Source organism: Pyxicephalus adspersus, chromosome 5, assembly GCF_032062135.1.
Source record: "Pyxicephalus adspersus chromosome 5, UCB_Pads_2.0, whole genome shotgun sequence".
NCBI lineage: Eukaryota > Metazoa > Chordata > Amphibia > Anura > Pyxicephalidae > Pyxicephalus > Pyxicephalus adspersus.
In genome coordinates, this window is record NC_092862.1 from 9,049,305 (window position 1) to 9,070,573 (window position 21,269).

The 21,269-nt window shown below is 38.6% G+C and overlaps 1 protein-coding gene across 1 annotated transcript; it reads left to right on the plus strand.

Annotated features, from left to right (window-relative positions):
* Nucleotides 1-476: 476 nt before the first annotated feature.
* TMEM71 (transmembrane protein 71) lies at nucleotides 477-20,278 on the plus strand. The gene is made up of 12 exons (XM_072410645.1): nucleotides 477-762; nucleotides 5,528-5,597; nucleotides 6,820-6,880; nucleotides 7,748-7,951; nucleotides 9,593-9,741; nucleotides 11,291-11,425; nucleotides 13,259-13,399; nucleotides 13,559-13,663; nucleotides 14,563-14,641; nucleotides 15,904-15,953; nucleotides 16,695-16,747; nucleotides 17,315-20,278. Exons 2-12 carry the CDS (start codon nucleotides 5,552-5,554, stop codon nucleotides 17,321-17,323), a joined length of 1,032 nt encoding a protein of 343 aa, XP_072266746.1. The 5' UTR covers nucleotides 477-762; nucleotides 5,528-5,551; the 3' UTR covers nucleotides 17,324-20,278.
* Nucleotides 20,279-21,269: the final 991 nt, after the last annotated feature.

Consider the following 21,269-nt stretch of genomic DNA (forward strand, 5'->3'; position numbering starts at 1 on the left):
GAAAAAGACCAGGTGATAATGCCTGAGCTAGAACAGAAAGGTGAGAGTACCTAAAAGTTGCAAACAGGCAGGTAAGTTTATTTTATTGCATTGCCTGGCCCTCTGCAAAAAATAACTCGCCTGCTTGCAATTTTCTTATCTCTGAAGTTTAATTCTGCAGGGTGGAGACAAGGCCTTATGCAGCCACCAAGTACCAAGAAGCTGCAATATACCGTATAACATTATTTTATTTTTGCTGGTACAAACCAGCAAATCCTGATATCTATATGTATGGCCTGTTGGTGGTTCTCATGCCGGACCATCTCTACCAGAGGACGATGAAATGACCGTTGTAAATGCAAAACAATTTGGAATCCGGCTAGCTATGTCTGTTACTGCTATCTAGACGATGCCTATCCCTGAGAATGCCTCTGATCAGAGCTGAAGTATAACAGGAAATGTGACCTCATTCTGCCTGACAGCCACTGACTGCACACACTGTTTTTGAAAGGAAACAAGAAGGGCTGAAAATTGGTCTGCCCTTCCCAGAGCTGCATAATAGGCAGACATAGAGCGAGCATTCCAATCTACTGTAACGCTATAGTAGCCTGCTCCAGATCTGGGACTGAATTTGTAACTTTGCTGTGCCGTTATCGGTGATAATTATTTACTTGATCAGCCTTGGCATTCAGAAGCTTTGGCATCCATGCAAAATATTCCCAGAAGTTGTCCAGGAGCAAACACCTGCAACTGACCAGAGATTTACAGATTAGCCTTTTGCTGGTAAGCACTGTTTATGTTTGAGATGATTGCTCTTAGATTGTAAGCTCTTCTGGACAGGACATCTCCTCCTCCTGTGTAATTTTTTTGTATCTATCTTTTGCAACTCTTATTTAATGTACAGCACTGCGTAATTTGTTAGCGCTATATCAATAGAGTTTATTCCTAATAGTAATGAATATTAATGCAGGGGGTAAGGGTGGTGGGGTTGGGGGTCGGTTAGTGATTACTAACCGAAAAAGTAATGTTTTTTAACTCTCGTGGGTGGTTTGTTAACTTTTCTCTAGCAGAACTTTGGGTGCCATGTAGACGTGATCAGACTTGCTATAAATTTTGTGCTCAAACAACTGATCTGATCAATATTCCAAATTGATAATCAATCAGTTATATTTCAAATCTACACATTTGTATAAAGTTCTACCCTACCAAACATTTTTTGAGGATTGAAGCAACTGGAATTTTAATTGGATGCACTCATACATATTCATTCATTCACACTATGTAACTTACTTTTAATCAAAATATTTCAACAAATTCTATCTATCCACAACCAAAATGAACTCAAAACAATCAGCCTTTTTAAAATTAGTAGGATGCTGAATTTGTTTTAGATGTTGATATGTTGGATCTGAAGGCTCTAAAGGTATGTGCAGATGCTTAGTAATTTAGATTCTCAATCATTGGTGATCATTTGGAGCGTTGGTTCTACAAATCGGTGTATAGAGTCAGACAAAATGCTAATCAGCAGTGGAAAATTGTTTTGCGATACCGTCCACTGGAAATTTACCTCTTCAATAAAAATCAGAAAGGAATCAAGATCTCTGAGCATTGCTATCTGTGTTTATATGTCTATATCCTAGTGTCTATATCCTAGTGTCTGTGTCTAGGGTTCCTGGGGGTTCCTTGAGCAATAAGCAATTTGCACCTCTCAGGTCAGTCTAAGTGACACCAATGATGTTTTTGGCTATCTGTAAGGGTGGCATTCTTCCCAATGGCCAGCAATGTAAGAGGAATTCTTCACACTGACCACCACACTAATATACTGTGAGCTGTGGATATAACAATTATAGAAGGGGTTTCCTGAAGACCTGAAAGTTATTTCAAGGGTTCCCTTATGTTAAAAAGTTTGAGAAACTTTGTATCTGATGATTATGTAACTTGGCTGTTTCAGTACATTTTGTAATGCATTGTAACAATAATCACAATGTTATGTTATGCAATTTTGTCACATGTTGTAATTGTGCTTTTAGAATGCATACAATTATTCTCTTGCCATGGCAGAGAGCGTGTAATCACTTTCTGTGTTATCCTATGGAAGTGTGTACATAGCAGAAATTCCTTACATCTCAAGCATTACTCCAGCCATCACCACTGACTCGAGCAAACCAAACTTCTGAGAAAGCTAAAAAGGAAATCTCACAGAGCAGGCTGAAAAGTACACCCCTGATAGGGGCAAACCAAGGACTAGAGGGCAAAAAAAAAACAAATGCAAAAAATATAGGTCAATGAAAATGAACTTTTCAATGGCTTTACGAATCTGCAGAAACCCCTGACATCACAATCTGCAGCCACAGTATCATTTTTTTAATATTATTGTTAAAATTAATAATAATAAACATGGTTTATATAGCGCCGACATATTATGCAGTGCTGTACATTAAATAGGGGTTGCAAATGACAGACAAATACAGACAGTGACACAGGAGGAGGGGAGGACCCTGCCCTGAAAAGCTTACAATCTAGGAGCTGGGGAAAGTATAACACAATAGGATGGGAGATATGTAGCGATGGGAAGTAGTGACAGTTTCAAAAGAAGAAGACGTGTAGGCAAGTTTGAAAAAATGGGTTTTGAGTGCTCTTTTAAATGAGCAGAAATGAAAACCATTCCAGAGAGTCGGGCAGCTCTAGAAAAGCCTTACATAGTTCTCTTTTGCGTTATTAAAAAACAGAGGTCTGAGGTTCAATTACAGCAAAACTTCCTCTGCAATACAATTCCAGTTGGTCCTGTGCCATCCCGGATTTTTTATTCTTTCCAGAGTGAAAGAACCAGTGGGTGCCTCCATCTTTTGGAGCCTTTTTGCAGCTTCTTCTCCTTAGCTCACCTGATCTCTCGCTGTGCAGGTGAGATGAATTAGGTGACTTTCCTCCTGAAATCTTAAAAAAAGTGCAAATCTCACTTCACATGCATGAGATTGGCACTTTTTGGTTTTGCATTGTGGAAAAAGCCATTTCTACTTATGCCTGAAATCAGGCATGTGCAAAAGAAGCAGCCTGAAGCCTCCTGTGATACGTGACATAGGCCACTGTTTTATATAATGTTCAAAATATATCATGATAGGTCCACTTTAGGATACTTTGTCTAGGTTTACTAGATGTTAGTTCACCTGATGACTTTTTAAAGGTGGTTAGGAATCACCAGGCTACAAGCAGGTTGTAATGTCATCAGCTCTGCATGAGCGTCGATACCAACCACCATTGAGCTTAAACAGGATTTGGCTTCTGTTTTCCAGGGAGGTGCACAGAAGCAGGGGAGTTAAAGTTAGTATAAGTTAATGGGGAGTGCACTAGTAAGAAGTTCTGTTTCTTTACTGACAAAAACTTCTTGATGATGGGCTCCCATCAAACATGAGAATTTTTAGGCTGGCCCCAATCTGGACGATTTAATAATTATCATTACAATTATTATTATCATTTATTTATAAAGCGCCCATATACTACCGAGCGTTGTACAGTAAATAAGATGTTCGGGAACCTGCAAACATAACATGTTCAACCTATAACATAGGAGAATAGGACCAAACATCTAGTCTTACAATTTAAGTGATATGTAGTGTAGTATACAAGGAGTAAATGGAGCTGTGGCTAATTAGTAATAATTAAAGTGTGCCTATACATTTATAACATTATATAAATGGTGGCCAACCATTTTAAATAATTACATTTTTTTTTTATTTTACTTTGGGGGGAGGACTCCTGTCCTTCCATCTTTATATATCCTGTATTCCAGGAGGTTTCAGGCTGCTTCTTCTGCACATACCAGATCTAATACATGTACAGAAGGGTCTTTCCTGGAATGTAAAAAAGTGCTGATTTCACCTGTGCACAGTGAGATTGGCAATTTTGTCTACAATATCAGGGGGAAACATCAGCCGATCTCGCATCGGCACTGGGTAAGATCGAGTTACGTAAGAAAACGATGGAAGAAGATGGTGGCCCCCTGTGTCCAGTCCTTGCCGGAAGAAGAAAGATTCCGGTACGGCATGGGACCTACTAGAATCAAACTGTAGAGTGATCGAGGGTTCTTAGAAAGAAAAGGTAAGTGAATTTTTTTTAAAGTTCCAGTTTAACAAAGAGAGATGAAGATAAGTAGGTCTAAAGAAGTTGGTTTTGAGGGCTTGTTTAAGGATACGTACACATGTGCAATAATTTTCGTTGGAAACGAACAAGTAGCGATCTATCGTCCGATAATAGTTAACAAAAAACGTGACAAGTTTTAAAAGCACTTTCTGGTGTTTACACAGGAGATCTTGCATCTTTTGTATGTTTTTAATTTTTGGAAAAAATGTGGATACTTAAGGTTTTTAAATACTTTTACTTTGTAAAATTAGTTGGCCTAAAAGTTCCCAAAATTATTTGTTTCTTTTTCACTTGGTAACAAAAAAAGTGAACAACGACTGGCCAACGACAACGATGAACGAGGATTGTCGCTGGAAACGAACGAGGGATTATTGTGTGTACGGTCGGTCACTCAATAATCATGGATTGTTCTGTTATACACTTTCTCCTGTACACGTCACTTATTGCATCCTTCCAACGATCGTATCTAGTGTGTGTACATTATTGGTGGATTATATTTGATATTTTACCCTAGAGAAGTCATGGAGCTCTGTGTAGGAAGAGGTTACGAGATAAGAAGTAATGAGTAGCTCATTGGAAAAGCACAGATGGATGTTAAGGGTGTTTATAGTTGGAAATATAAATAGCAAAGAGCCATGAAGCAATAAATTATTATGTTGGTAAACAGGTCACTGTGTTCCAGAAGTCAATCGTCTTTTTTTCTAAAAATTCCTTACTTATGTGAAGGAAAGTTACACATCATGATATCATGACAATACTCCATGGTTCCACTTACAAGCACATGAAGCAACTGAATAGAACTAGGGTGAATTTGAGTTGCTACAAGACTCAAAGCACTGCTAAGAATAGGAGATGGTTGGACATCTCTGAGATGTAGAATGGGGTTCAGACTCAAGACTAGAGATAGCAACTCATCAGATCATAAAAGACATGTTTCAAACTGATAGCTAGAAATCTCCAACTTCACAAGTCACCACTGATGGAAGCCATATTGGTTTCTTGATATCCTCACTGTAAGGAGTTGCTAGGCGTATATGGTATTTATCATTCTCTCTTCTCTGTATTAGATACTTATGTCACTTGTATGGATTCCTTCTCTATCTTAAGGACCTTTCATCTGTCTGGTTCATGTCCCAGACATAGGAGACTTTTTATCTGCTGGGCTGCTTTTTTTAGCCAGTGGGACTCCAACCAACATTTAAACGTTAGTGATATATGTGGCCAAGATGATAAATTCTCACCAAACATTCAAGCTGAAATCACTGGGTGGCTCTGAGAAATAAAGGCAGAAGACCATTCAGGATACAAAAATTGGTGCCACCATTGTTTATTTACTTTATTCTTATTTTTTTGCCCCTGAGCTGTGCATGCAGAATTACTCCATCTTATAATATAATGTTTATTCTTACAGGTAAGGACCACAAACATTTTCAGGATGGACAGAAAACCTCCTATGATGTCAACGCCAAAAAAAGGAAGATGTATGTATGGCAAAGGTTTTTGCAAAATGCACAGTTTTTTGTCTTTTTAAAGAATGCTTGTATAGCGAGGTTAAGGGAGAGGTAGAGGAGCTGGGCCAGCAGAATTAGCAATGAAACCAAAATGGAGGCAGTTATAGAAATTAGGGATTGCATACACTTTTAGAGGAGTCATACTAATGATGCCAGTTTTACTGCTAGCGCTTTGCTGCATGATTCCGATTATTTATTATTTGTATGCCCAGCATTTGAGGACGTATAACATGGATACCAGAAGCATCACCATCTGCCAGCTTACTGTATAAAAATAGCCTCAGGCTGATGGGCCTGATTTATGAAAGCTCTCCAAGGCTTGAAAGGATACACTTTCATCAGCGAAGCTGGGTGATCCAGCAAACCTGGAATGGATCTGGTCCAGGATTGAAAACATTTGCTAAAAAAAATAGTAAATTACTTCACCCAGCTTCAATCATGAAAGCGTATCCCCTCCATCCTTGGGGAGCTTTAATAAATCAGGGCCAGTGAGAGAAGTGAACTAGAATGACAATAATGAACAAAGGAATGAATGTCCTAATTGATAAATAGCGAATCAACTTTTGCTCATGATTTGTACACACCTATAAATGATTGACGCATAGATGAAAATATTTGGCAATACATCCCTTGCAGATATTTATCATTTCAACTGCATAGGATTTTAAATATTGAATTATACAAGTCCTTATTGCAGACAGAGACAGACAGTGTCTTTTCTTTATTACCTATTCTTGCCAGATTGCCACCCAATTCTCAGAACTGCATATGTGCATATTGGTTTTCCCTGTGGGTGCCAGGACTGCATGAACACGTGTGTGCTTGCAAAGACCAGAACGCAAAAAGGAAGAATAGAGAAAATGGTGGCGTCTGCAAAGAAAAGGGGTTTCAGATGAGTTTCCCCAGGGTTTAGTTACACTTTAAATGTTAGAAAAAATTTACACATTTTTACATTGGAATCCCAAAAAAAATAATGCATAAAATCTGGTACATGTTTCTTGGGTGAAAACATTTAAAAGTAGACCGCCTCTTTATGCACTCAATTTTAAAATAAAATGCAGGGTACATATACCATAATGCACATAAAATGTGGGTTAACTCACATGGAGTCAAGTTATGGACCCTTAACTAGACAGTGATGCATTCATCTGTTGTTTTCTCTTTTTAACTCTTCATTTTAAACTCCTAACAGATTCCTCATTATTTAAGGAGTTGGCGCGACTTCCTTCCATTCTATTTGGCCATTACTCTAGGTAAAGTTTCATATTATCTACAAATAAAATATAATAAAATACCATCAGTCAGTATATTCATATTCCAAGAACATCTTAGAGTAGTTTGGTTTATTTCATTTAGTGTATTCGTGTTTTTTCCCATTTGTGGTATATTTAAGTGTGTTCTGTTTCAATGTGGCTTTTTTTCTTCCTAAATATATTGAGGCCCAACTTCAAAAACTTCCTATGGCTTTGGAGACAAAGGGATTAAGGCTACGTACACATGTGTAATGCTTCTCGTCTGACAAGAATCTGTTGTCTGTACATTGCATGTCGTTCGAATGACCGTCATGGCGGATCAATGGACGATGAACGATCGTAATGCAAGTAAAGGGAAGAAAGCACAGCGGGGTGACGCTCTGTTGTTCATACATTCATCTTTCAGTCGTTTGTTGTTGGAAAGCATTGTGAAAGATTCTTTCCAACGACAATTATTGCATGTGTGTACGTAGCTCAAGTTGAAATCTGTTAGATGTTGGGGTCCATAAAGATTTTTCCATACTTCTTGTCTGACAACTGATCTATATAGAAATCCTGTAATGTTTTTGGTTTAAATAAATAAACAATAATGCAATAAAAATACTGCATAAATTGTTGTTTAGTTAACTGAATTCATATTCATACGAGTGGGGCCTAATCATTCAGGTGTGTAGCTTACTTTTAGATCAAAAGATTATCATGACCCTTTAAAAATCTTTTAACAATTTCTTAAGAGGGGTAATTTATGTTTACCTTTATTCTTTGTAAATTATTTGTTTCAAAAGGTCCTGCAGGGGTTGGGCTAATGGGAAAGCAATGGGTGGGCTAATTGGAAAATGATGACATAACAAATATTATCTTTCTTAGAGATACATGTGATTTGCTGAGACTGGATACACCAAATAAATCCTTCCAGCCTACGCTTGATTCATCACCGTGCCGACACAGCCCTCGCTTACTTTCTAATGGCTACTACATGTTTGAAGATGATACTTACAACACCGATGAGGAAGGCAATTTATCATTCAGCCCAACAAAATGTACCATTTCCTATAAAGAAAACACTGTAAGGCAAGTGCTGTCTGTTCTGTGTCTTTGGTCGTGATTTAATAAAGCTCTCCAAGGCTGGAGAGGATACACTTTCGTCAGTGAAGCTGGGTGATTCAGAAAACCTGAAATGGATTTATTTAAATGTATTTGCTATTTGTCAGCAAATGTTTTAAATCCTGGACCAGATCCATTCAAGGTTGGCTGAATCACCCAGGTTCACTGATGAAAGTGTACCCCCTCCAGCCTTGGAGAGCTTTAATAAATCAGGCCCTTTGTGTGAAAATAGCCAACATACTATCAGAACAGGTCTGACCTCCTGTTGTCTAGTGTTGTGATAACTAATGGGGTTATGATAAGAAACAGGAGAGGCTCTGATCCCCAGATTAAATGAAGAAGAAGCAGGGATATCTTTGCATTGCAGGTCCCAAGATACAGCTTTCCCTGCTGTAAAGAGAACAATAGGCAGCACAGTGGTGACAACACCAAATCTCACTTCAGATCTGAGAAGATTAGTAGTCAGAGGCAGCGTATAGATCAAAATATATGTTGGAACCCAGATGGAGTTTTGGATCATGTGTCTCCTATTCCCCACTAGCTCTTTCTGTGTTCTAAACCAGTGGTCTCCAACCTTTTGCACATCCGTGACCACTAAATGCACGGACTCCAGACCGCGCATGCGTGGGGAGCCGTGTGTTTTTAAAGGGGTAGAAACTTCCTCCCCAGAGTGACGTCATGATGCCAGAAGCTGCCCACTCTCCCATCACAGGGAGAGTGGGTGTTGTGTTCAGAGACAGACCCTGCGATGTCCTCGGGAGACATTATCCACATCTCCAACCTGTGCGCCGGTCCTTCTCCTGACCCAACTGGTAGGTGCACTGGCCAGAGCCGCAGCCCACCTGTCAGACGGCCGCAGCCCACTAGGAGGTTGGGGACCTCTGTTCTTAACTGTACTTTCCTTATTTCTCTGCACTTCTTTCTCGACTCTTTACTTTGTATTTTCTTTTATTCACTGTATCTTAAAGTATTCTGTAATGTCCTCAGCTTACAAAGTTTAGGAATCCCAGCCTTAGATGATCTGAAGGAACTATAAAGCTTAAGACACAGGTGTACCTAGGCACAGAAAGTTAACTATTGTTAGAAATAATTACATTTTTGAGTTCAGGTCCACTTTAAGTCCTATAGCATTGTGTTAAGTACTAAGTAATTGAGAGATGTGAACAAAGAAATTACATGAAAAACAAATGGTGGTAGAGAAGAAGCATGGTCATGTTGCCTACAAACTACAGGGAACGGTTTAGACCAGTGCTTCCCAAACAGGGTTCCTCCATAGATTGGTAGAGGTTCCTTGAGCTTTGACCAATTTGGGCCTCTCAGGTCAACGACCACTGACACCAATGACCTTTTTGGCTATCTGTAAGGGTAACCTTCTTTTCATGGCCAGCAAAGTAAGAGATATTCTTCCTACTGACCACCACGCTAATTCATGTATGTTGTGAATATAATTATAGCAGGGGTTCCTTGAAATTAGAGATCCAAAAAATATTTATTGGGTTCCCCAATGTTAAAAGATTGAGAAAGGCTTCTATAGGTTTATGCTCTATATAAACTGCAATGTGGATCTGAGAATATAATATATATATATTTTTATAAATATATATTTAGAGTATTTCGAAGAAGACGCAGACTACATGCACAAAGAGCCCTTGATCTCTCAAATCATGGAAACCAAGAAGGCTGGCGACCACCATATGAAGAGGAACTCGCTGACTGTGAACCTCTTGACTTTATCCAAACATATAGTAACTGCACAGGTGGGATTTCTGATTTATATATAAAAACTATGATTCCAAGTACTCTTGTGTGTTTTTTTTCAATTCTATATGGGCCAAGCTGTTTTCTAGCTAAGTTTAGTTCATATAGTGTGATCCTAAAGCTGACCATGTACTGAACCTGAACCCATCCTGAGGTCCAACCTAGTGTTTCCAAATCTTTGCATACAGCTAATGGGTCATACAGACAAGGCCATCCCTTGGCTTCCCGCAAACTCTATTCCTAGTTTAAGCTCTACAGGTCTCAAGCCATTTCCACATCCTCCAATTGAAGCCCATGCGTGTTCCTTTCATACTGCCCAGTTAGATGAATACAGTGTAGGTGATCACTCTTGATAGTTTACCAGGAACTTCAGAAATAAAGTGGTAACATTCTGGACAAATGTTTCAGGACTTTTGATTTAAACTTTGCAAATTTAAAACAAACTGAACAAAGCAGGAGTGTAACTTCCATAATTATATGTAGCCCCATTATCTTCTATTTTAACCCATTTAGTGAGAAAAACTCCTGGGAGTCCATGTGTTAGGGCCCCACCTAAAGGGGAACAGTCTTTAAAAAAAAAAAAAAAAATTACACCTAATTTTACTTCTACAGAGCCCTCGATCCCTCCACACCTGGCCTTGATTCTGTGATGCACCATCATGGATTTTTTCTTTGTCCCAGAGGAACTGCTGGGGGCCTCCATCTTCTTCCTTCCTCTTCCTGCTTCTGCTTAAGTCACCCAATCTAGCATTACGCAGGTGCAAGATCGGATGACATATGCTCCTGTAAATGTAAACTAAAATCTAACAATCCTATTGCACATGCACTACTTTTTTACCTTGTACGCATGCTCAAAAGTGGGCATGGGCACAAAAAGCACCCTGAAGCCTCCTGGGATACGTGACGTAGGTGTTGCAGGAGGCTCCGGGCTTCCATTTATTCTTTATCACCGCATTAAAGGAAGAGAAAATCTCTCTAGTGAAGAGATGGAAAGCATTTCTTTTCCCAAGGTTCCGGACATATTCAATGCCAGCATATTGGGAGCAACAGGCAGGACAAAAATTCAATATTTATATTATTACAGCATCTTATCGGGGTTTTGCTTTAGGATACAGTTTAAATGATTGCTAATTCTCTTGTTACATTAATTCATGTTAATAATGTGAACTCCAATCAGATATAAATACCACTCCAAAAAGTGAGTAACTACTTGAATGTTGAAACCAGCCTCCGGCAGAGCCTGGTCCCAGTAAGCACAAAGAACCAATCAGGCTCTGCTGCATTCACATGTAATAGCGGCTGACAGAAGGATGAGTTCACCTCTTCAGTGTTCTGCTGCTCCCTTGTTATCCAGTCAGCATACTGGGGTTCGGTTCTGTGACATCAAGCTTTGTGGATATCCCTTCAAGCACACTTAAGAGACAAGAAGTTCAATTTCTGGTATTTATTTATAGTAGTTTTCCCAATGTTTCTGCTTTAGACAGCAACGTACACCAATAGTTTGAACATTTTTTACACAACAGTTATATTTCTTTCCTTACATTCCAGAGAGGATTGCTGCTCATACTTCAGAAAGCATCATCGGACCACGTGCTGCTACAAGCATTCCACAAATGTTACAGTCTGAACAATCTGATTTTAAAGCAAAAGAATATTCTATTTCTGAACAATCCCAGGACACTGGTAAGATATTCATCCTTAGACTAAACTGAGCCTTGGGAGACTGATTGCGTTTCCCAGCACTCGGTTGCCCACAGGATTTAATGCACAAGGGATGATGTCTGGGGAAGAGTGGGCACAGGACCAGGAGCCCACAGATAAGTAGTACCAAGATTCCAACAGAGACAAGTCCAGAATACAGAGCAGAGGTCATCCCAGCCAGAACACTATCTGCATGGAGTTTGCAGGTTCTCCCCGTGTCTGCGTGGGTACTCCGGTTTTTCTCCCACTTCCCCCCCGAAAAAAACATTAGGTTTTAGGTAGTTAGTTAGTTAGGCAGTTAGGTTAATTGGCTTCCCCTAAATTGACCTTGATGACATATGACTATGGTATTAGATTGTGAGCTCCTTTGAGGGACAGTTAGTGACACGACTATGGACTTTGTACAGCACTGCGTAATATGATGGTGCTATATAAATACTGTATTATAATATCATAATATAATTATATTAATATTAATACACAGATAATCCGTCCACCAGACGAGGTACACAAGGGCAAAACACCAGCAGAGACCGAGTCACAGGCAAAAAGTTGGTCCAGGCAGCATAAACTCTCAGTCAGAAACAGCAAAGTCAGCAACAGTAAATCAGATAAATAACACACCAGCAGCAAGTCAGCATAGCTTAATGCTACAACAGGTACTAAGAGGCTAAAAAGTCCCAGTAGCCAATTACTGTGCAGGATAGAGTCAGGACCTAATCGACCTCCAAAACCCCCTTCAGCTGTGCACAGCTTCAGAGTGGTGCAGGGGATGCCGATAAAATACATCAAGCTGCACAGCTAAAGAGAAGCAGGGGCTGCTGTTACCTCTTAGTTCTCCTTGCAGCTGCAAATGGTATTGCTGGACAGAATAAACAGTGTTTAACCACCCTAGCGCTGAACCCGACCTTGGTTCGGGTTAAAAAAAATTACAATTATCGATAAACCCGAACTTTTCTCACTGTATGAAAATACAGATCCCCAGCGTATGAAAATACAGATCCCCAGCGTCGTCCTCCAGCGTCGGGTGCCTTCTCCGAGAAGAAGAAGGCTTCTTCTTCTCTGTCCGTAGCGTGTACGTGTCCCTCGGCGATGACGTCGGCGGGTGTGCAAAAAAAATTTCATGAAAAACAGTGTAACGCTTTTGGAACAGAAATCTAGACATCAGTGTAACCCCCAGGTGGTTAATACTGCAATGGCGCAGGAAAGATAAACATCTCCTAACACAGATTGTTGTTACAAACTTTTGCAAATACATGTAAAGCCATACTGCAGCTGGGAAGCTACAATATATGTTTGTTTTCAGGTTTAGATATGCTTTTAGGACACTTTAGATATGCTTTAAAGGCCCCGACTCTAAGAGTCCCCAGAATGATGTTGCACCCAGTCTTGCAAGAACATTTAATAAATGCATTGATAGTGATGGGAATTCTAAAAAGAAAGTGTTGGCTTCAAACATGACACCTGATTTATTAAAGCTTTCCAAGGAGAGGATACACTTTCATCAGTGATCCAGCAAACTAGGAATGGATTTTTGCTTAAAAGTAATTTGCTATTTGTTAGCAAATGTTTTCAATCCTGGACCAGTTTTATTTCAGGTTTGCTGGATCACCCAACTACACTGATAAAAGTCTTAGAGAGATTTAATAAATCAGGCCCATGGCGTCATGAAAGAAACACCCCATGACATATATTTTTCACAATATAGATAAACAACAAGATAAATATAACAAAATACAAATAATGAAAGAATAAAGAAACACTAGCTTATATACTTGCAAATTAAAATGTTTTAATCAAAGTTTTTGTTTTCAGGTTCATTATCTTTGATCCCTAATTCAGAGAACAGAAGTTTGCTTCCTGTATTAAGCTCTCCATGTCCAGCAGAAGTGGAGGAAATCTCAGAACGAAGCTTTGTATATGGTTCCATAGCAGGGAACTCATGTATAAATAAAGGTAGGTATGGGGTGTTCTTGGTTTTTAGTATTTGTTTATATAAGAAGCCGGTTCCTGTCTGTACTGCTATAAATGAGGGATGTGGCTTAAAAGATGTTAGTTATTTACTTTTTCTTAGCTAATAAATTGATATAAAAATACTTCCATTTCATTTTACAGGTGACACAATGGCAGATGATACAAAGAACCTCATACCATTGCAGCCGAAGACAATTTCTTTAAGTCGGATTGGAAGTATAGAGGAAATTTCTAAAGAAGAACTTGGTAAAAATAAAGAGTTATCAACGCACATTTAATATTTAATCAAAATAAGATCAAGGCTAATGCTAATAGAAATCAGGTTTATAAGTGAATACAGTTTATAAAAGATCCTACTACATGTGTATAATTCCAAAATCACATACATGCTTGACTTGTAGAGATCAAATAAGATCAACTACAGGCATAATGAGATACCTTATGATTATTTATTAATAATTATTATTATTTATTTTTTTCTGCACTTTCTCTCCTCTGAGTGCACACGTCAGAAGATTCTTGCTTAATACAAACAATCTTGGAGAGAATCTGACATGTGTACAGCAGTCGCCCGATGTTCATTGATCCGTCCTGATGGACTCATGAATGACTGATAATAAATGACTGCTGTACAAAGTCAATAGAGAAGAGCACAAAGGGGTGCTGCTTGCTCGTTCTCCCCCCTTCTATCTTCATAGAACAGAATGGCGCTGGGTGTACAGCACTTCTTTATTCCTCTGTCACTCTTTTGTGGCTGAAATGATCACAAAAGATCATTTCCAGTGACAAAAATTGAATGTATGTACGCAGCCTTATCCTTTACCAAAGATGTGCTCAGTACCACATTTTATGGGTAAAGGTATTGAAAAAACAAAGGATGAAAAGCAAAAGGTAAAGGTATCCTTTAAAGACAATCTAATAACTTTTTTTTTCATTTTCTTTGGTGAACATGAAAAAGTAATAAACAGAAATATATTTTATTAATGTCATATTGTACATTATTAATGTCATATTGTACAGAAGATATATTTTCATTTTTTTATATATGTGTATATATATTATATATATATATATATATATATATATATATATATATATATATATATATATATATAACATTTATTGTTGAAACTGTTTTCTTCCAGGTAAACCAAGGCAGGATATAAACATCTGCACTGCTCTGTTATACATCAGTATCATTTTTCTCATATGCCTTTGTGCAAGGTAAGAATCATAACATTTGCTGGACAGCACTTCAGATTTTCAGATTTGACACAATTATTTTTTTTTTTTTTTGCTTTAAAACAATGTTATCTATAATCGCACTGGTCACAGACGATCCCTTCCTCCTGGGGGATCCCTATTTTCAAATGGTTTCTCCAACTCCCTAACAAGTTATCATAGATTCATTATTTTTGGTTCCTTGTTGTTCATATGACTGTCATTATGAGATACAGTAGTACAGGGCAGGTCAGCAGAGGGGACTCGGGAGAGAGACATCCCTGAAAGTTTTGGTTGCCCAGAAGAATTTTAAGTGGCATTTTCTTTCAACAGAACAGTTTTAGACAGCACAGCGAGGAGGGAGGAAAATTAAGTATATGCATTTTTTTACAGGTATTTGAGTGGATTATAGTTTTAGGATATAACAGGCTCTTCAGGAGTTCAGGTGGGGAAATATTAAGTGTTAGGTGATGCTTTAAAGTTGGAAACACTTTGCATTTTTGGAACCCTCTAAAGTGACCTGCGAGATTTTCCTTTGTGCTTAGGCTCTGTACACATGCTCACTTTTTATTGCTAGAAAGAGATCCATGAACATGAATGTCGGGCAAGCGCCGGAGATGAGCCCAGCCACTGATATGGTACTAGAATCATCTGACATGTGTACACAGCTTTAGGCTTCATACCCACTATGAGAAAGTGCATTGTGCATATCAGCGTTATACTGCAGGGCAAAGCAACACACAGCCACCCGCATGGCAGTCCCATTTTATTACATTATTGGGTAGTGCAAAATGCATTGGGTTGGCAAAATGCACTGTGGTGAACACAGGTGAGAATAAAAAACTGAGAGATGAACACAACCTATAAATAGTGTTCTTCCCAGAAATGTTTTTTAACTGGGTGGGAAGGAGCAATAGGTGGGTGGCTGCCCCTGTATTGTGACCTAACTTTTTCGTAACCACCCAAAAACAGCCTGTGGTTACTGAAAAGTGCCAGGTGGTGCGGCCGGCTAAAAGGGGCCAGGGAGATCACTGTATAAGTGTTACTTAACTATAGCAAATAAAAATCAGGTCTCCTGCCCTACAATGCAGGACTGTCATGTATGCCAAACTCTATAAATTCCATCTGTGTATTTAGCTGTTTGTTGGATTATTGATAAATTTGGGGTGGTTACGTCATCTGAAAAAAAAAAAACATAAATAAACAGTGCTACTCCCCAGGCTAAGGAATGAGTGATAATGTTTTATTGATGTTTTTTATTGTAGATTCTGGACCAGTGCTATATTTCCAAGTTTACTGATGCTCAGTCTTGCATGTAAGTACACAAATGTTTTATTGCAAGCTTATCTAATAAAATATCACAGCTGGACATTTGTAAGGATTATTGTAATAGTGCAAAAATGTATATATGGTATTTATTAGACTGACCTATTTTGGTGTTTCCCAACTTTTCTAACATGGGGGAACCCTTGAAATAACTCTCAGGTCTTTAGGGTACCCCTGAGTAATTACTATATCCACAGATCACAGTACATTAGTGTGGTGGATAGGTGGGAAGAATTCTTCTTACATTTCTGGGCATTGGAAAGAATGTCACCCTTACATATTGCCAAAAAGATCACCAAATGTCACCTAAACTGACCTGAGAAGCACACATTTTTCACTACTTAAGGAACCCCCAACAACCTCTGGGGGAACACTGAATAAGAAACACTGATCTCCTTTATCTTTATCTGACTCTATAGCTTGAGAGTCAGGAACAGGTAAAGTTGGTGGTGCCCTGCCATTAGTTTTTGCACATTTTCTTCTAGCTTCTGATCGGAGAGACTTGTTTTAGGAGAAATGTAACCAATTGCAGGATTTTGCGTGGCATAATCACTGTGTACCCATTACCAGTCCAAGTGCCGCAAACTCCTCCCCCCCCCCCCTCTGTTTCACCAGCATGTTTAAATTAGCAATTAATGCACATGTAGGTGCTAAAGGTACGAAAAACGCCTAGACATTACAGAATGTTTTTTTTGAGTTTACGTCTGACGCTGTGTTTCCTATTTACCAGATATATTATTTCCAGTATCCAGACGAAGAGGTGGCATCAACAGGATCAAAGAGGTGGGTGATTGTATATAAATGTGTCTGGAGGAAGACAAGAGAATTCTCCTTTATAGTGGACCTTCTATAGGAAATATTATATGTGGACCTTATATAGGTATATAAAAATTCAATGACAGCCCCTATTCCCTAATCACAAATAGCATTTTAAACGGTAGATTTATGTTTACTAATGGGGAGGGAGAACTTTTAGGGTGTAAGACTTTTGCAGTAGAATAGGGCACACCACTCCGTACTATTAGTGCTACTATGTTTTGGGATCTGCCCCTGGATTCCCCTCCCTCTACCCCTTCCCCATCATGGCAGACAAAGGTGGTTGGTCAGTACTGGTCTTGAGTTGAGTTACCAGGCACATGGGGCACCATTTAACCCAAGGCTGGCCCTACACATGGGGAAGGTGATGGGTGAAGAATTTAGAACCTATCAGAAATTCTAGAGTTTGTCTGGAGTTGGCCATTGATATAAGTTCATACCAAAATTAGCACTACTGTAAATTATAAGCTGCTGCTTGCTATTATTATATATGTCTTTTAATTTAATATTTACAGATTTTTTTTTTGTCTATAGGATACCTGAAGATTATGTATGTTGACAGTGACAGTGACCATGGCCTTCAAGATTGGACCATTGGACAATGTTACAATTCTTTATATATGTCTAAAGCAAAAGAAGTTTGGGCTTGATTGCACATGAAGATATGAATGAATTGTGAGAAATTTGCACTGGTTTATGAATGTGTTAATTGTCTGATCTATGATTGTTAGAGAGAATACTGCACTGTGTGTATGTCTTACATAACTCAAAGACCTCTGGCCAGCCATTAGAATTCTGCAATGCGCTGCAAACATTTCAGTAGCTAACGGAGAATGACTCCTATAGTGCATGATATTATGCTGGGGCTCTAACTCGGTATAGTGCATGGGGTGCACTGGGATTTGCGTTTTAACTAGACCCACAGAAACCATTTTGTACTTAACCACTTTTTGGTGTCTACCTTAATGAAATGTACACCTTTTACTCACAGGGGCTTACTTACCTTCTCTGATTGTGGCTGCAGTGACTTCTAGTGTTGTTTACATCATGGTAGATAGAACCTACCCTGCACAGAAATTTTGCTGCACCAGTTCAGGCAAGTCCTATCAAAGTCTATGGAACATTTCCACCTAGATTTTACCAGGACAGATATAGGAACCGTAGGAGGTCATAGTAGGATAGTAGGCTCCTGGGCACCTGGGAAGGGGTGGAAGGGTCAGCATAGAAAAGTTTAGGGACTTAGGTAGTGCTGGGGGATAGTGATTATTGTCAGGTGGATTTTTCGGTTGCTTTGCCAGTCCTATACAAAATCCAACTAGAGCTTCCCTATAGTAAAAGCCAGACATTGTAGTTGCACCATCCAATCCCTATGTCACTTCTGCTTTCTGTAGTGATATAAGGTAGGCAGGATGAAGTCACAGAGTGCTGGGGGATACACAGATATCCAACACTCCAGAAAGTGTTGAACGCTAAATAATTGGAAGCCGACAGAGCCGAAATGGAGAAGGTAGAACACAGGCTGCTGAAGAGGGTGCACTATCACTTCTATTACAGGAACGCTCCCAATAGAATATTGTATGTGATTGATAGGCTCATTTTAAAGTGAGATACATGTGCTTGAGGCAGGTATGATTTAAATCCTGCATGGTACAGATACTGACCGTTCTTTAATTTTTTTTTTCTCCCGGCTACTGGTCTGTGATCTCTCACAGTCCTGTAATGTCTCTAAGTAAAAACACCTACAGCTTTTGAACATTGACCTCTACTGTAAGTGAAAAGCTCAAATATGGCAGGACAGGCAGATATGGAAGGCTGTAGAAATGAATAACAAATAGACCCTGCTATGTGATGCACTTTTCATCTAATAATACGGCCAGGCAAATATCCTTATCAGAAGTAATTAGTGGCAACTTACATGTTTCATCCATTACATTATATATTATTATTAAGTTTTCCTTTACATTATATACATGACAAACTGGTACTTCTAAGACTTGTGCATTGATTATAAACAGTATAGTATAAGCTAATCTCTTTAGCTAAAGTCAGTTCCATCTAGGGATGACATGTATGTTTTGGTTGGGCATTGGTTCATAAAATCAGCACTTGGGAGCTCCAATGGTGAAATTTTTCTGTTTTGATGGATTCCACCTAAGACAATAGTGAAAATATTCCTGCACCTGGATTCCCAATTATTTTTATATTGTGTATCATAATAAATACATTGGGGAAGTACCATTTGTTAGTTAGAATTGTGGGGGAGATATATCTCACTGTTGGAGCCATTGGGAGATTCAATAAGCCATGTGTCCCAATATTTTCATGGAAAACTGCGGTGCAGCTAGTTTTCCCTTTTCTCTTTCCTTTTTTTCTGTTTTTAGGAATGTTTTATTAGCTATCACTTTCATTTTGGTACAATGGACTTTAAGGTTTTTAAATATATTCCCTTTATCCCCTCCAGTATCTTTGCCGCTGGGTAACACAAACTTTCAGCACTTTATATATATATAGGGCTTCACTTATAAAGCTGGAAATAGACGCTGCATTTTTTCCTAATCAGAATGTATTTTTGTAGAATCTAATTGGGTGTAGTGGGCACAACTTTCCCAGGGCTTTAGATTTCCTACAACAAACCCACTATAGTCTTCTTTAGTTTTTCATTTACTGTAATGTGTTTTTTTGTATATAAAGGGTTAGTCTTCTTTTTGGTGAATGTAAAGGGAAAAGATGGGATAGACAAAGTCTGCCTCTTACCTGTTCTGTAAGTAAGAGTAGGTCGGTGGTCTAAAACAAATATTTGGCTGATTGTGATGAGCCTGGGAATGGTAAACCATTCTCAACCAGTTCTGTGGAACTTTAGGTATCCTCAAGTGATTGTTCGGGGTTCCTTTGGTTCAATACCATTTGGCACTGCCAGTACGATGAGACCAGTCATTTCTTGGAAATCAAGAAGAGTGGCTTTTGGCACCATTAAGGTAATTCTTTCACAATCATCACCGCAACAAGCGATTTCATCCCATCGACACTCAATTAATAATTTTTTACAGTGGTTCCTTCAGATCTGAAATTTATTTCAGTTCTTCTGGAAGAAAAAGGTTGAGAAATGCTGGTATAGTTCATCTAATACAGGGAAATCGGACTGCTCACATTGTTTTTCAATATTATTATAAGGTTTATTTAATTCTTCTTCCCCATAAACTTCCTTCTAAAATTATTTTCTTATCATTTATTATTAATAAAGGTATCTGATAAAGGTAACATAACATTTCATTTTTCAAAAGTGAGATTTCTGCTGAATATTTTTATACGAAACTAATGGTACCAGTTTAAAGATTATATATATATATTCATAATTTTATTATTGTAAGAAGTTGTATGATACATAATGGTTCTTTTATGTAATTACAGTAGCATTATTATCAAATTGCATTTTCCTAATGTATTTATTTGTCACTTAAGAGATGACTGTTGCACTTTTAAATAAACTGATTGAAAACATTTTGTTACTGGATATATATCTTTTTTCCTACCCCTGCACACTGAATTTCACAGCTTGTTTTATTATCACTAATTATTATTATCAAACAGGATTTATATAGCGCCAACATATTTTGTAGCATGAGAATATGGGTAGGTGAGTTTGAAAAGATGGGTTTTAAGGGCTTTAATTGAGCAGAAAGTAGAAGCAAGCCGAATAGGATGAGGAAGACCATTCCAGAGAGTCGGGGCAGCTCAAGAAAAGTTTTGGAGCTGTGCGTGTGACGAGGTTATGAGTGAGAAGTCATTAGTAAGTCATTGGGGGAGCAGCTGGGGGAGCAGCTGGGGGAGTATTTTTCTATCGGGTCAGAAAGGTAAGTGGGACAAAAACTGTGTTGGGATTTGAAGGCAAAGCACAGGAGCTGAATTTGATTCCAAGGTGAAATGGAAGCCAATGAAGAGAATTGCAAAGAGATGCAGCAGAAGAGGAGCGGTGGGAAGGATGGATGAGTCTGGCTGCAGCATTCATAGATTGTAGAGGAGAGAGCTATTTTATCAGCACAGTTATCTCAAATCCCATTTTCGGCGCTTGTTTACCTCACAACTTTATGAGCTGAGAAAGAGAGATGTACATCTGCCTTACTTTGGGTTTTGCAGAGCATAAATTTTTTTTCCCACCATTACATTTTCTTTTTAAAGTAATAAATGCAACTCTTTTGAAATTGGATGAAAGATTTTTGTACTTTTTTATATAGATGACGATACAAAAGAGGGACAGACATGAAGATAGCAGAGGCAAAAAGATTTATTTCCAAAAGAGGGACTGTGCCTTCAAATGAGGAGGAGTAGGGATCTGTTCATATGACAACAAACCAAAAAAATGGAAACATCTGTGATATTCAGATCTCAGGGGGTCTGAAATACTTACACATCTTGTATTGTGTTGGGAAGGACCAGAGGTACTTCTGTATCCCTGGGCCCTGATCAAAAGAGCTTAACTTATGCATTGCTG